At 53.7% G+C, this 15,699-nt stretch overlaps 4 protein-coding genes across 4 annotated transcripts; all 4 read right to left on the bottom strand.

Moving 5' to 3' along the window:
• Positions 1 to 499: 499 nt before the first annotated feature.
• Positions 500 to 915, bottom strand: CTAM01_03013 (uncharacterized protein; the record flags this gene model as incomplete). The annotated part of the gene is made up of 2 exons (XM_060519051.1): positions 500 to 780; positions 885 to 915. The coding sequence occupies 2 exons, from the start codon at positions 913 to 915 to the stop codon at positions 500 to 502; spliced, it is 312 nt and encodes a 103-aa protein (XP_060386050.1).
• A 543-nt stretch (positions 916 to 1,458) lies between these two features.
• CTAM01_03012 (endoglucanase B) lies at positions 1,459 to 3,050 on the bottom strand (the record flags this gene model as incomplete). Its single annotated transcript, XM_060519050.1, has 2 exons — positions 1,459 to 2,786; positions 2,873 to 3,050. The coding sequence occupies 2 exons, from the start codon at positions 3,048 to 3,050 to the stop codon at positions 1,459 to 1,461; spliced, it is 1,506 nt and encodes a 501-aa protein (XP_060386049.1).
• A 6,347-nt stretch (positions 3,051 to 9,397) lies between these two features.
• Positions 9,398 to 10,268, bottom strand: CTAM01_03011 (chaperonin 10 kDa subunit; the record flags this gene model as incomplete). The annotated part of the gene is made up of 4 exons (XM_060519049.1): positions 9,398 to 9,425; positions 9,535 to 9,593; positions 9,875 to 10,102; positions 10,266 to 10,268. 4 exons carry the CDS (start codon positions 10,266 to 10,268, stop codon positions 9,398 to 9,400), a joined length of 318 nt encoding a protein of 105 aa, XP_060386048.1.
• A 658-nt stretch (positions 10,269 to 10,926) lies between these two features.
• On the bottom strand, positions 10,927 to 13,892 carry CTAM01_03010 (uncharacterized protein; the record flags this gene model as incomplete). The annotated part of the gene is made up of 4 exons (XM_060519048.1): positions 10,927 to 11,573; positions 11,624 to 12,968; positions 13,330 to 13,631; positions 13,838 to 13,892. 4 exons carry the CDS (start codon positions 13,890 to 13,892, stop codon positions 10,927 to 10,929), a joined length of 2,349 nt encoding a protein of 782 aa, XP_060386047.1.
• Positions 13,893 to 15,699: the final 1,807 nt, after the last annotated feature.

Raw genomic sequence — 15,699 nt, 5'->3', positions numbered from 1 at the left:
TCTATTAATACACCACAAGTCGGCCTTCCCGAAGCAACTTCCGCGTTGCGGGTACTCCGTGACTGCAAAGAATGGGAAGAATGGGAAAATAGAGTCAAGAGGAAAAGACAAAGGGAGAGTCCAACGCCAAACCTTCTCAACCTTCGCTATTCAAAATCGCCAAACTCTCGAGACTATGAAAATGCCTGTCAAATCCTGCATCAATACTCGCGATCAAGGCGGTTGGTACCTCGACGACAAAGGATCCGCCAAGGCGACGAGCCGACAACCATGCTTGAGTCGAGTAGAACGTGTTCAAGACTGAGCTTATGACGGACAAGCTAAGAAGACGAGTGTAAAAGAGCTAACGAATGGCCGCAAAACAAACCTCGCCGTCTGGAAGGCCTCAACGACCGGGAGTGCACTTTATAGATAAGGAAATGGACGGTCCAAGGATTCTTCCCTACAATATTTCAACCCAAGACTGACATAAAACAATTAAAGACGCCATCGTTGCTGTCTAGCGCGCGGTTGCTCCGTATTCTCCAGTGAACATCTCGTCGGTGATGATGTTGCCGTTGGCCGGGAAGACCGGGGCCTCGCACTGCAACATCTGGGTGATGACGAAGGTCGGGCTGACTCCTCCAAAGACGTCGTCCTTCATGATCTTCTTCTCGATGAAGGTGTTGATGGCCTTGACGTAGGCGTACGGGCCCACGACGACGTAGTTGTTCCAAATGAGCGCCCACATCTGAAAGTTGTTGGCCGGCTTGTTGGCCAGGGCGCTCGTGTACCGACTGGCTAGCAACTACATTTTCGACAACTACGTAGTTGTACTACGTAGGGATATGCATATCTGTGATTGAAGGGAAACTCTAGCTCCTCCAAAAAGCCGATGGCCCAACCAATGCGAGAGTACCAATTCGTGGAAGTCATTGTCTCTCGGTTCAGGAGATGGCCACACTTGCATGTAGTTATAGACGTTTAACACACATTGAATCACGATTCCGAACTCACATGCCGTTATACCGAGGCAGAAAGGTACTTTGAAAGATCCATATTTGTTTATGATCAAATTGTACACTATATACAAGAATGGCACATGACAAAAAACACCAGAAGTTACCCAAGCAATGCCCATGATTTCCTGTTCCGATGTAATTTGTTTTTTTCCCCACTCGCAAAAAAGAACACCATTGAACCCGGCCGTGATGTATGTGTTGTCACCAAACCCCAAAATTTTTTTCCACCCCCTAGTTGAAGATAAATGATGCAAGCGAGGTGCATGTTGCTAAAAAAGAGCAAGACTCGTCGAAGAAAAAAGCGAAGCGAAGCGAAGGAAGTTTTTGAATCCACTGATGGAAGAAGGGGGTTTCTTTCATGTCGTCGTCATGATCACGTTCTAATGTTGTTTTGATGTCGTGATGTAGTTTGATGGAGAGGTTGGTGTGGGTCAGGAAGAAACTAAGCTTGCTTGCTTCAGTTGCTCTTCGTCAGGCTGCGGGCCTCGAGGCAGAGACCGAACTTGGTCTGGCAACCGCAAGACGGTCTGCACTGCAGAATCTTGCTGCCGCACTTGCCGGCGGCGGAGCAGCAGGAGCCGAAGGTGCTGCCCTCGCAGGTGAAGCCGGTGCTGCCACCACAGGTACCGTCGGTGGAGGGGACAAGGGCGCCAGAGGCGGGGGCAGAGGCGGAAGGAGCGGCCGGGGCGGCAACGGAGGTGGAAGCCGGAACGGGGGCGGCAGAGGTCACGGGGGCGACAGTGGCAGCGGGCGCGCTGGTAGCGATAGGGTCCTCGGCGGCGTACTCAGCCGTAGGAGTAGCGGCGGGAGCAGAGGAAGAAGCGGCAACAGCGGTCTTGGAGGGGGTGGCGGAGGCGACGGCAGCGGCGGCGGTGTTGGCGGAGCCACCGAGGAGGTTTAGGTTGACGGCAGCGGGGATGGCGCCGGGGGCGGCGACGGTCTTGGCGGTCATCTCGATGGTGGGAGGGCCCTGCCAGTTGCCGGCCGTGCACTGGGCAGAGATGCCCTTGCACATGTTGTCGTTCCAGACGTAGCAGTTGGCGGCGCCGGTCGGAGGAGCGGAGTCGAAGCACACATTGCCCTGGGCGTAGCAGGCGTCGACAGCGGCCCAGCAGCCGGTCTGGGTGGTGTAGGCTTCGGGAGCCTTACCGCACCAGTTGGCGTTCTTGATCAGGCAGTCAGAGGGAACGCCGCCCTCGAAGGAGGTGGACTTTGCGCTGGCGGAAGCGGTGCCGACGGGGCTGTAGGGCTCGGGGCCGGGGATGGGGTAGGGGTACTGCGGGTTGTCGTAGAGGTTGAAGTTGTTGCCGGCCTCGGAGCCGTCAATGTAGCCGGGGATGCTGACGGAGTACTGGGAGGGGATCTCGAGAGCGCCGGAGGGGCCATCGGAGACATGGATCTGGGCGCAGCCGACGTAGTACTGGGGGTCGTGAAGGCTGACGGCCTGGTGGAGGGCGAGGATCTCGGTGCGGACGAGGTAGTAACCAGCGGGAAGGCCAGAGGGGAGCTCGACGGTCAAAAGACCCTTGTTGGCGATGAGCTTGTCGGTGCACCACTGCTGAGTGGACTCATCGTAGCCCTCGTCCCAGATCTTGAACCAGTTGGGGCCAGCGGCGGCGGTGGTCATGTCGTCAACCTTCTTGACGTAGACGGAGCAGGGACCCCTGTGGGAAGGGTCGATGGAGCCCTCGGCACGGGCATCGGGCCACTGGCGGAACTCAAAGGTGAGCTTGGAGTTGCCGGGGGCAGCGCAGGTGTAAGCGGCAGCGATCTGGCCGTCCTTGCCTGTGTGTGATGTCAGTAAATATGAATATCAACGTGAGCAGCGCCCAAGCTTGTTGTTGCTGGACGGAGGCATGGTAGTAGCTTACCGCAAGCCATGTCGTCGCTAGTCAGACCGGCAACGGGGGAGGTGGCGGTGTCTCCCTCCTTGGGCATACGGATGCAGGTAGCATCACCCTGGGACTCGCCGTTGATGTACAGCTTGGACATGAGGGTGTGGGCGTTGGCAGCGGCAGCCATGGCCAGGGCAGTGGTGAAGAACTTCATTTTGATGGGTTGAAAGTTGGGTATCCTGAGATGAGATGTTGCGTTTTTTGTGCAAGAAAGAACGTCGAGGTCCGAAAAAGATGGGTTTCTGTGTACAGCTGAGAGCAGGCCTGCTGAAGAAAGTCGAAATCGAAGATATCGAATGAAGGACTGAAATGTAGTTGGTGGTTTTGTTGCTTTGGTGTAAGCGCTTGGCTTTGCCTTGTTCAAGGAGTGGAACTGTTCAACAGTGACTTCGTGCTAGACGAGAGAGACTGAAGGAGCAAACGAACTGACGAAGAGTTGTTTGGCTCTGGTGGGTATAATGAATGTAAAGTTCGTTCAAGAAAGAGGACGAACAAGAAGGGAGTGTGGTATCAGCGGCCAGCTGTGTACAGAACGCGATGGGGGTCAAGAAACAAAAAGAGGGAGCGGCCCGATATCGAGGGCACCGAGATGGATTTATATCAACCAACCAACGGTCCATAACCCCAGCGGTCCATGACAGGGCGAGCCGCGAGAGAGGGTCGGGCTACTGCGTAGCAAGGAGGGAGGGCGGCAGCGGTTTGCACAGTTGCACTATGGATGCTCCATAGTGCCCTTGACCCTCTCCGAGGCTCCGTCATCCTGTTGGAAGTAGCACTAGCTGGGGGCGGAAGCGAATAGTGGCACTCTTGTTCAGCAAGAAGCTCAACCGCTTTGCACGCCCCCCCTTTAGACGTGCAGCTCCGCTCCTGCAAGGCCATAGACACCCCTGGTTTGGTTGCTTTCTCCATCTCTCATCTCGGGCGGCCTGGTACCTTGCAGTAGGCAACGGGCAGCAAGTTGGCTGTTGGCAACCACCCCCACTCGCCTTGCCCACTACTTCAGTGTCCGTATTACAGAGAGTTCTGTGACTTCTGTCTTTCTCGTCACCTTACTATCTGTGCCTCTTCCGCGCCGCCATGTTGCCCCCAGTTCCCGTCTTGCAGGTTACATTGGGTGGTGCGCTAGCGCGGTCATGCTGCCGAAAAAGGCATGCTTCAAGACAAATTGCCGCCGCCGGGTTGGTGGAGTTCCCACAGGACAGCCGGAAGGTATACGGGATCTGCCTTGGAGGATTGCCTCTGTTCAGTCTCTTTCTGCCTGCCTAAGCTAGCCATGGGGTGTCAGATCATGGTGCCGGGGGCGAGGGGGCGAGGGGGCACAGCAGCGAGATACCGTGAAGAGAGAGAGACAGATACGGGTGTGCGTGTGTGTGGTGGTGAGATGATTCTGCCCGAGAGGAGCGAAGTGTGAATAGCGAGAGAGAGAAGAAAAACAGTCTGACCAACAGGAAAGAAGCCTGGGCCCTTGCCAAGAGAAAAACCACTGACAAACAGAGAGGAAGTTCATATTGCAGGGACTCGTGGCGTGCGTTAGTGGGGACAACGGAGATGGGAAGATGAAACAGAAGTGGGCGGCGCTACTGGGGGCACTTGGGGGTACGTATCGCTGGTATCTCACTTCCTTCCCATCTTGCCATCCATCCCATCGTCCCTTCCATGGATTTCATCCCATCCTTCCAATCCATGATCCATCCCTCTTGCCCTCGTCGTCCGAACCCGCCCCGCCCTATTGGCTACGTACCTAGCCATGGTGACTGTCTAGTTCCATTGCCGTCGCCTTCGGGGAATTACTGCGTAGGATTTTCCAAGGCACAGAGAGCAAACAAGACCAAGTGATCGACCAAGAGCCGAACAACGAATTAGACGCGCGGTGTTATCATACCATACCACAGGATCAGAGAGGCATTTCCCTCAACCCTGGGTCCGTGGTTTGCGGGACCGAATGGATAGCCGCGTCCACTTCTCTCTCCTCCCCGAGTGCCCGAGTCCCCCGACAACGCGCACAGTCTGGACTCTAGGGACTTGCAACGCCCCTTCTGGAGTCTGCCCACTGAATACCAAGACCGGATCATCGTCATGGAAGGAAGAAGAAGCCCGGTAGCTGCAGTTGGAGGCAGGCATTGTCACGCTAGAATCTCCCACCAAACGATGTACTGTGCTGATACGGATACGTGTGTGTACACAAATGCCTCTGACCTCAGCAGAGAGCGAGCAATGGAAACGCGCAGAGCCGAAAGTTCAGACGCCGTTTTAAGATTCGTCGATCTCCCCTGGCACTAAACCATTTCGGCCCATCTCGAAAAGCCGAATAGGTGCAGATTCGCGTGAGACGCGCGGGGTTCAGGAGAATGAGGGGGGACTTACTCGAGTCAATACGGATACCGTCAATCAACTCCCGCGAGTGTGACTACAGGAGATAACCGTACCTCACTGTGATACCTCAGAGGCGAACCGGAACGTAAAATCTAGGGGCACCCAGGGGCTCGGGAGGGAGGCTGTCATCAGCTAGATAACTCGCACTTCAGCTTTTAAACTCGTGTTTAGTTCCGCCTCCGCCGCCACAAGTTCGGCCGTTTGACCAAGACACCAACGACACTTTGTCTCGAAAAGGTGAAGAAGGCAGACTGGGCTGGGCTGGGCCGGCTAGCTTGCCCGTCTTTCTGATGTCTATCGCCCGAGAGGTTTCGCTTGGCTGCGTCGATTGATCGTCTCGTTGACTGATTGGCGCAAGGGGTAGCGGGAACAATTTGGAGAAGGGGGTTGGAAAGTGCTTGTGTTAACGCGGAAGGGGGAAAGAAGAAACAATCTTGTCACTTGAGATCTTAGTCTGAAAAAGAATCGAAAAAATGAGACGAACCGTGATTGAGGCGAGACAAGTCAATCAACTCCTGACTTGCCTCCTGTCGGGCACGCACACCAAACGCTGCTGTGCATACCTTACAGAGTGCATCGAATGTCTGCTGAGATGCATTAGCTAATCCATTGAAGCACCAGCGAAGGGGTTCTGGAATGACACCGAGCACAGTAAGGTTAAAACGTTTAGGCAAACTGTTTTGAAACTTGGGAAACGCATCTTAACAGGAATTAACTAAGCTGCCAGGTAAGCTTGAACTGCAAAGTTGTAACGTACTAAACACATAACTGGGCCGAGGGACCCAGAGCCACGCATGTCCCGGCACCAGGTATCAACTCTTGAGCCTTTCCCACTTCCAACTCCTCGATCCAGTTTCTCCAGTGTACCAAGATCCAGAAATCCCAAGAGTCCAGCCAAGTCCTGGCCCATTCTCTTCTCAACTGTGAGTTGTGATGAGTTTTCATTCGATCTCACTCCAGTACTCCAGTAATCATTTCCCCAGGTTACATTACAGCGAAAGAAAAAAAAAACCACAAAAAAAAGTCTTGTTTCTTCGTCGCGGACCGGTTGGTGACCAGGCGTCACGCCCTGCCAAGAAGCCCACTCCAGATCCCACCAGTCAAGCCTGTCAGGTGTCTCCGTATAACCTGTCCCGAGCCGCTGTTTCGTTGTTGCCAATGAAGCCTGGGACATTCCACATGAACCACGCGAGAAGGAAGAGGGGACGTTCGTCTCGTCCTATCCCCCTCCCTTTCCCTCCAGCCGCATCCGAATTCCAAAAATCTAAATTCGAACCAACCGTCGTCCCTTTTCGTTCCCGATTGGCAGCTGAATATAGCTAAACATCACAAACGCAGCCGCCAGCCGCCCAGCCGCCTTACTGCGTCAAACGTGCATTCTCAACCCTCAGCAGCGTTAGGTTGCTTACTGCGTACTGACTTTTTGGGACCGGCCCCCTTGAACATGCCCCCCATATGTCCCCCCAACCCCTGAATCAGAACGAAAAGAGGACCAGCAAACGACTGGCTCCCATTCATCGCTGACAAGATCCTCGAAAATCTCGCAGCCCAACCTTGTTCTCCACAGTTTCCGCGGTATCTCCCTCTCAGTCTCCCTCTCTTCAATCCATGATCCACGGATCCCTGCCTTGCTGCGGACTTTCCCTGGTGGCCCGTGAGACGACATCACAGAGGCAAGAAAAGGGGTGGTGGTCTTGACTTTCTGGCAGGCCAGCGTCTAGACTTTCCGACTCGTGGTTCACTGGCCTCTCTGCCCGCCAAAATGTAGCTGGGATCCACCGTCTGCCCGGGACACCCGTCGGATCTCACATTCATTCACATAGAGCCTCACTGGCTCACTCTCATTCATCGTGTTCTCACTCTCCATCACTACCTCTCCCGCGGACCATGACCATGGACCGTGGTGGCCCGTGAGTTATGAACCCATAAACCCGTAAGATTCCCACCTTCCATGTGGATAATGCACAATCTCGGCCTCTCACACCCATCTCGCTTCTTTCTTGATTTGATCAAAGTTGTTTAATTATGTTTATCCCGCTTACCGGTATCCCCCCTCTCAGCTTTCTGCTTGTGCTCTCTTTTTCTGCTCTGTTTATCGCGCGCATTTCCGTACTGCCTGGTTCCTAGTCATCTACCTTATCCATACCTATAACGGTCGAGGCTCAGCTTGCTACCAGTGGCCGCCGCACAAGTTTTTACCTATTATGTATACAGTATCCATTTTCTGTTGATTACGTCCGAATTGTCCTAGGGTCGTGCTTGCCCATTCATCACCGGGGAAGAAAGCCGCGTCCGAAAAGGACAATCCTATTGTTCTCCCTCCACTGAGGAGGGCGGGGCCCAGTAGATGGCCAGACACGTTTCCTCTCTCATCAACGAGCATTCCAGCACTGCCCAAAGTGTGACCAGGGAGGAAAGAACAATGGGCAGCGAGAAGTGTACACGAGCAGAGTTGGTCACTGGTGAGACAGGAATCGACATGATAGAAAATGACTCGGGCACAGGCCGAGCCTCAATCGCATTTCCACAGCCCACAGCCGTACGACGGTCCGCAGCCCGAGAGTGCGCGGCGTCCCCAGATGAAAATCTTGGTTGCAATTCCAACATCAAGCACTGCGGCACCTCCTCTCTGTGTACCCACTGATGATTAGGTTCGTCTTTCCGCCCACTCGCCCGTCCCGAAGGAAATAGCTTGTTTGTCTTGCACCGCCCACACTCGCGGGTCTCGCAGCAAGACATGCCTGCCTCACTCGCTCTCCCCTTACTGTGTACCGAGCATGTCTGTCTGTTTTGTCCGATGCTTTACCGCTGCGTCCGCACCATTTCTGAACTACACGGCCAAAACCTGCCAAGACAGAATATCTCAGACATTGATCGAATCCTAGAACTTGAAACTTGTCAGTTCCCATAGTGCTTTTTCACTAGTCGTCAAAAGTCAGACACCGTGTTTTGGGATGCACGCGTGCCCCTCGTACGTGCGCATCCGAGAGAGAAGGGATGTGTCGTACTGCGCTGCGGCTGCTTGCGCAAAACGATTGTTCCCGTCTTGGCGAAAAGGGATCAAGCCCGCCAACGTAGGTAGGCGAGTTAGATGACGTACGTCATGTCGTGGCCGTTTGTTGTTTACAGCTACTCTCGGGCTCTACAACCATCCCAAGCCAAAGCTTTGCTTCTTATCCCCCAATCTGGCAACTTTGTCTGGGGTTTCTGGATTGTCTCTGATCGGGCTGCCTGAGCCGACGATGGTTGATACGATCCGTTTCCCTTGCTGGGCATCACCGCATACTTAATCCATGAAGCTTGACCGGGTGCGTTCGGTGAAAAAACACCATGCCCGCTTTAGCTTCTTGGTCATGATAAGCTGGCATGTTGTAGACGCTTGACTCTGTCTGAAAGGAGTAGAGCATTGTCTAAACTCTGCAAGACGTGCTTGAGATGGTGTCGTACTGTTCATCAGGTATTATCAATGAATGAAGATCCCCTCTTAGCCGCGTCCTGAAATACACCCATCTCTGTAGTATGTTGTCTATGATCTGCTCATAGTAACTCCTCGCAGCAGTCATGCGTCGAGGTCAGTTGTCAGGTGCCACGACTACACTAAGTGCAACCACACCAGCCAACCATAGCTTGCTACGAGAACATCACATCGGACGACTTGAGGCATCAAGGCGAGAAACTTGGTGGCAGAGAGGAGAGGTTTCTTGATGATTCAAACCCCGCCGAGGGAGGAGCGGTTCCAGCCTGTAAGAAGAGCAGGAGCAAAGAGAGGGACACGATTTGCGTCACTCCTCTTACTCAACTCGGAGTCCCTCCACTCCATCTCCTAAGCATTTCCCCGACTCCTACTTCGCGGGAGCTAAATCACACCTACTATTACACCACACCCCAAAAAAGTCTCTATGCAAAGGGCCAAACCTATCACTCCCTCCATAATACAGTTTTCCAGCGTTCATTGGTTGAATATTCCAGGTAAATTGAATACTGGGCTGGGGCTATACACCCTCTCTTACTTCGCTCTCATTTTTGGAGTTTCTTTTGATACACGGTATTGTACACACGCCAAAGACCTCGTGGGTATCTTTTACACTTTTTTATGGTTTGAGTCGTTTCTGGCAGATTTCTCTCTGTTTATGACTCGTTGATCTTGGCGAGGATCCTAGGTGAAGGGGATCACGTTAGTGACCTTGTCTTTCTTTTGGTATAACACATCGAACTGATTGCTGGCTGAAAGGGTTTGTGTGGTAAAGGGATTGGTGTAGACTTACTCGCTGTCACGGAACAGGTGGTACTCCTCCTCACCGACCTTGACGGGGGAGCCGCCGAACTGCATCACATCTTGTCAGCCCATCGGATCCATATGTTGTGCTCGTTGAACTAAATCGCCCATCCTGTCTTCACCCGGCCCCATCATCTCATTACTCTATTTCCACTTCCGCCGACATTATGCGGCGAAAGAGATGTCAAGTAAAGAGGTGCCGGCTACTGCGCATTCCCGAATGTCACCACCTTTCACAGGCCAGGTCACGGAAGTAGGGAAGCAGAGAAGCGGGTAGGATCGATGACTGGCGCCGCAGTTGAGGTTGCTGTCAGGGATCGAAAACGTACCTGGGGAATCAGGACGCGGTCACCAGAGGCGACACCCATGGGCAACCGCTTGCCGTCTCTGTCGAGGGCACCGGGGCCGACGGCGAGGACCTTGGCCTCGTTGAGCTCCTTGACGGAGGACTCGGGAAGGAAGATGCCGCTGGCGGTCTTGGTCTCAGCCTTGACGCGCTGGACGAGGACGCGGTCGAGAAGGGGCGCAAGGGCGCGGATGGAGCGGAAGGAGGCAGACTGCAATGCGTCTTGTCAGCGAAATGGTTTTGCGAGATGTTGCATTGCTGGCAATGGCGGCAGACAATGTCAAGGGCTAACATGGGGATGCCCGTCGTGCTGCCGACTTAAGGGGAAGGCTGCTGCCGTAATTGAGGCGTAGAATTGAGGGGTGCCAACGTACCATTGTGACTGTTGTGATGGAATTGACAGCGAAAGCGGCAACTTTGGTCTGTTTGGAGGGATTGGGCGGATGACGATCGGTGAAGTGTAGAGTCGATACGGGGGACGAACTTTAAGCCTTGAAGCTATTCCAAGAGCTTCCAGAATGTCAACAATTTTTTGGGCCGATCGGCCAAAGGATTTCCCGAACGCCCCACCGTTACATACCCATGGATATCGTCCGATTGGCTGTATATGCCGAGGATGAATGAGGTACTTACCAATCGACCATATCGCATTTGACGTATGGACACAGACCATCCGCGGATGAAGATGAGTTGCTACCTTACTGAGACTTGCCTCAGGACGGGAGATCCCGTCATATCACTTTATCACGATTGGCTAGGTCAAAATATTGAGTCTTTTCTGAATAGTATTATCTACCTATCTAATTCAATCGCTTGATCCAAGGCCGTGAGCGGAGCCGCAGCAGCATCTACAAAACCTCAAGACGGACTCCGATACCACCCAAGCTCCAATATCATCGCTGTGTCCCCAATCACGAGGGGCTCATGTCATTCCAAGTGTCTTCCACATCCTGTCCCATTCCAAAACCCCATCTACAACCGGTTAAACGCCTTTCAGACATGCAATTTGTGTTGACCGCGCCCGTGCTGTGAACCCTACTTCGGGGGCTGTGGTGGCTCAAGAGTGTGAATGTGATCCTCTGCGTGTACAACGCGGCCCGGCTCGGGTTGCTGGCAAATGACTGTATTGGCAACCCAGGGCTCATCGAGAATTTCTTGCATAGTCGCACGATCCTTCACCTTGATCTCCAGCATGCGGCCAATGATGTGACGACTCTCGCGAGGGAGCAGGCGCAAGATCCTCCAGGGACCTCTTATGACCTCTTTCTTGTCGGCTGGTTGCTGGCCGTCAGACTTGGTCGAAGTCTGCGTCGAGCTGCCCTGTGCTGCACTCCCCTCGCCATCCTTGGGAACTTCCTTCTGGTTCTCCTTCTGGCTTTCTTTCGGCTCGTGCTTGTGAGTATGATGCTTGCCGTCCTCGAAAATATCTCTCTGGGGAGTGTTGGAGAGGTCGTTGGCAGACTTTGACGGCATAATCAGCTTTCTGGGGTCGTGGCCTGGTGTTGGCTCAGCAGCGAAAAGCTTGAACGAGTTGTCCGTCATGCGAGGGACCTTCCACGGAAATCTGCGCAACGTCATACAGCAAAAGATAATTGCCAACGACCAAATATCGACGGCTTGGGGATCATATTTTCGTTCGTCGTAAACTTCAGGAGCCAGGTAGGGGTCGGAGCCCACGATGCCTATAATCAATCAGCAAATACGTCGAAGCAAGTTCCAATGTGTAACTAACCTGAAGCGAGGACAATGTCGCTCTCGAAAGGATACTTGTAAACGTGGGCACTGCCAAAGTCGATGATTTTCATAATCCCATGCTCACTGACCACGACGTTGTCAAGCTTCAAATCCCGATGAGCAAGACCCATGCTGTGTAAATATGTCACACCGTTGAGGATCTGCAAGAAGCAGCAGCCGACTTCCTCTCGTGTCATCTTGCCAGTCATGACACACGCGAAAAGGTCAAACGGAGCGTACTCCATTACCTCGTACCACTTGCCCTTCTCCTGCAGAATATCCAATGTCTCGATAACATTGCCATGGTGTAGAGTTGAGCCAACGCAAAATTCAGCTGTCAGCTTCTTGACGTACTCTTTCTCGGTTTCATATGAATGTCTCGGTCGGAATTCCTTCACGGCGAAAACGACACCGTCATCACTGCGCTTCATCAAACGAACAGATCCTCCAGCACCCGATCCCAGGACTCTGCCGAGCTTTCCGTACTTCGAAGTAAGTCCGTGGTCGTCTCCGAAGGGAACATGTTGCGACCCTCTAGTAGGGGGTGTCTTGGTGCCTGATCGAACCGATGATGGGGAAGCTTCCCTCTTCATCTTGTGGTGTCCACCAACCTTGAAAAACCTCTTCAGGTCGGCAAAGGAGCCTTGTCTGCTCGTGATGCTAGCCGAGTCATCGTGAGGAACCTGCAGCTCGTCGCCATGTCCCTTCATGCCCAAGAGCCCGGAGTGTCGTTTGTCGCTTACTCGGCCCAGACTTGAGGTAGAACCAGATGGCGACGACCCGTGTTTGTTTTTCCGGCGCGAGAAGACGAATCTCGAATCGATCTGGCCCCGCTGAGGAGCCGGAGCTGGTGGTTGACGTTTGTGAGCCGCATAAGGGTCGTTGGCATCTCCGCCTGGTGTCATCGGCTTAGAGTAGTACAATGAGGCCCGAGATGGACTAGATTCTCGCGAAACCGGCACTGATCCTCCAGGACCAACAGAGAACATTCCCCTCCTATGCGACCTCGTGTCGTGTGGTTGGTCTTCTGCCGAAGCTGATCGCTGAGGTACCTCCTCCGTCGACTTGCCTCGGACGGGCAACTCCTTCCTGGTAGATGATGGTGGTGAGTCCTGGGAGGACGAAGCCTGCGGAGTGATTACATGGGGGTCGCTCGTGGATGATTTGCGATCGTCATTTTGATCTCTACTCTTCCTGGCTGTCAGGTCTGAGGGATCGGTCCCCGCCGGGGTCAGAGGAGGTGACTGCATCGGATGCGCCGGACCAAACCGCGGTGATTTCGGTCCGCTGGAGTTCGGGGTTGGCAGTCGACTGTTGTCGGATTCCTCCTCTCGTGAGCCAACCTATAGGTGCCGGTGGTTAGTAAGAAGCAAGTTGTACAGGCTGGCGCGTGCGATGCAATGGCCGAGTGGTGTTGTCATGACAGATTGGGGGGTTAAGTGGGATGAGCATGAGACTGATCATTGGAGGTTCCGACGAGGAGCTCCATCGAGAAGAAGCCTCGGATGATTATAGCGAAGACGAGGTGAGATGTTGGGGGAAGACAAGTCTGAACGTCGAGGCAGTGTTGGTTGGGTGGAGGGGTAGGTATGAGACTTTGAAACACAAGGCATCAGGACGCACGCCCATGCCAACAGGAAACAACGTCAAGAAGCTCCGAGACCGCGCATAAACTAGAGAGTTATGAGGGAACAGACTACTTACGCGTGATGCAGGTAGTGAGTATGGTTCGAAGCCAAAGACGTTCATCCGGCGCTGCTGCAACGGTGCACCTTGAAGGGACTTGGAGAGAGCTCTAATTTGATCGGGCGTTACTTCGGCCAAGGACTCTTCACCGTCTCCGGTAGCGGCATCGGTGGGAGAAAGAGTCTCGGTGGGTGATGTCGTGGTGACGGCTGGCGTTATCTCTTCGACGGAAGAAGCGAAGCGGACGGCGGGAGCATCTTGAGGGGGCATATTGTCGTCTTTGTGGAGATTTGGGTTATCTGGAGGATTGCGGGTGATTTCTAGGCATTGCGCACAGCGGTCAGCACAAGACGGGATCTGCGTTGAGGATAGGATACAGGCTTGGGGTATGAGCGTATGTGTGAGAGTGAGCGTGGACATGGGACATTGGGCGAGTGAGTGTTTGTTTGACTGTGACATGCGCAACAGACGAACCGAGGGCGGGGTTGCGCGCGCCGGAACAGACGGAAGGATATGGCGTTTGTACCTGGGACTTTGACGTCCTCTTTCTGAGGATCGCGGGCGGGAGACGGGGTAGCCATGGGCTTGGCTGTAGCTGCGGGCGGTGACTGTTTGTCGTCTGCAGCTTCTCTGGAGTCGAAAAAGGACGATGATGACAACGGATGGCGGGGAAGAGGAGCGAGAGGAAAGAAAACCAAGACCAAACAACGACAACACGAAGGGCCGGGCCTGGGAAAGAGAAAAGTACGGATACCCAGGACTAGGTGGATGAGTGAGGTGTGGATGCCAATTGCGGATGGTGGAGCACTTTGAGATGCACTAAGACTAAGAGTCAATGGAAGTACCTAATCATTGCGTACCTGATGGGAAGGTACTGGTCAAATGCACGGCATGGGTACTAACGGAGTACCTAGACGTTGCAAAAAATCGAAGGTCCTTGCCGGAGGGTCTCTCCCTTGGCTGTGATTTGACATGCGTTGTTCAACAGCGTTGTCGCATTCATCTCACTTCTTTTTCTGTACTGACCTGGCCCAAGAACGAGGTCACCTAAAGAGACATTGCCGGTATGTAGACACCGGGACCCGAGGGGAAAATATGATAGTGAGAGCCCGAACCCGGTGCAGATACGTATTGCGGAATCTCGAGTGCGCTGTGCACGGGTCCGTCTGACCTCCCGTAACCCGTGCCGAGCCAAGTACTATGATCTGGAAGGTATTATAGAGGGGTATACAAAGGTGGGAGGGTCAGCAAGTACACGATACTTGTGCTAAGTGAGTGAGCCTGAAAAGGATGCAATCTGAATGGTCAACTGGATCGTTATCCATTCCTTATCGGGGAAGCGGTGGCCTTGATAAGACACGGTGACATGACACTGGAGCACCAGGGCCGCCGAAAGGGAGCCGAGAAAAGTGAAGGGGGGCGCCACTGGGCTGGAGACTGGAGGTGTTATTTTTACGGCTTGGGAACGGGAGAAATACTTGGCAATACCCCCCAAAATCATGGATGCATTGCGCGTATCTGCATCAGGAACCCGGCCCAAGGAGAGAAGGCCCTTGCCTGCCCTGGCCCCATGGCAGCTCCTGTCCCTGTGGTGATCGGAATATTCTATTTTTTTTTTCTACCTCATGACCAGCCGGTTCTAATTTTCTGGACTTGTTCTTTCATGGTCCCTCGGTGATCGGCTTTTTCCAAGATCCCTCCCGAGAGTGCCTTCACCTCAGACCGCCCGTCCGTCTTCAGAGTGCCCCCAATATGCGCCGGGGGTCGGTTTCTCGGCTTCGCATCCGTGACACATGCGACACCTGTGAGGCGTTGTTATTCGGCGGCTCGGCGGTACCTGCTGGTAACATGTTAACCGTTTTTACGAACCTCGCAGCACACCAACGAAGACTCATCCATGGATGTTGATGGTTTTTGCCTGCTTCGGCCGCGGCCCGATCTCCACAAGGCCGATGACTCTTTTAATTCCTCGCGCCTCTTGAAAATCTTTTCTTTCGGTTCAGGCTCTTCATTCCGCCGACGGTAACCAGGGCATACCCGTCCATAAGGTCAACGAACGCCAATGCGCGCCAGATGATTCGACAATGCACCTCTTGTCTAGGCCGGGACGAACGAGTCAAGCCTGATAGGAAACAAAAGCACACCAATCCCAAGTCGTCTTCGCCCTCTTTCAGGCTTCAACATATGAACAACAGATTACCTATTACCTCTGTGAAGGTTGAACGCACGTCCGACCGCCCACCAAAAGAAAACCTCGTCGCTCACCGGCTTCTACGAGCCGCGAGGTTTAGCTCTCTGTCAGCTTCCGGCAAGTAGGAGTCAAGACGGGGGTTACGATGGAGTGATGGATAGGAACAGACGGAGCTTTGCTCCCCATCTTCCCCAACT

Source organism: Colletotrichum tamarilloi (assembly GCF_030869305.1).
Source record: "Colletotrichum tamarilloi strain Tom-12 chromosome Unknown Scaffold_7.1, whole genome shotgun sequence".
Classification (NCBI taxonomy): domain Eukaryota; kingdom Fungi; phylum Ascomycota; class Sordariomycetes; order Glomerellales; family Glomerellaceae; genus Colletotrichum; species Colletotrichum tamarilloi.
Note: the sequence above shows the minus strand (reverse complement) of the source record. Positions and strands in the feature narration are given on the sequence as shown.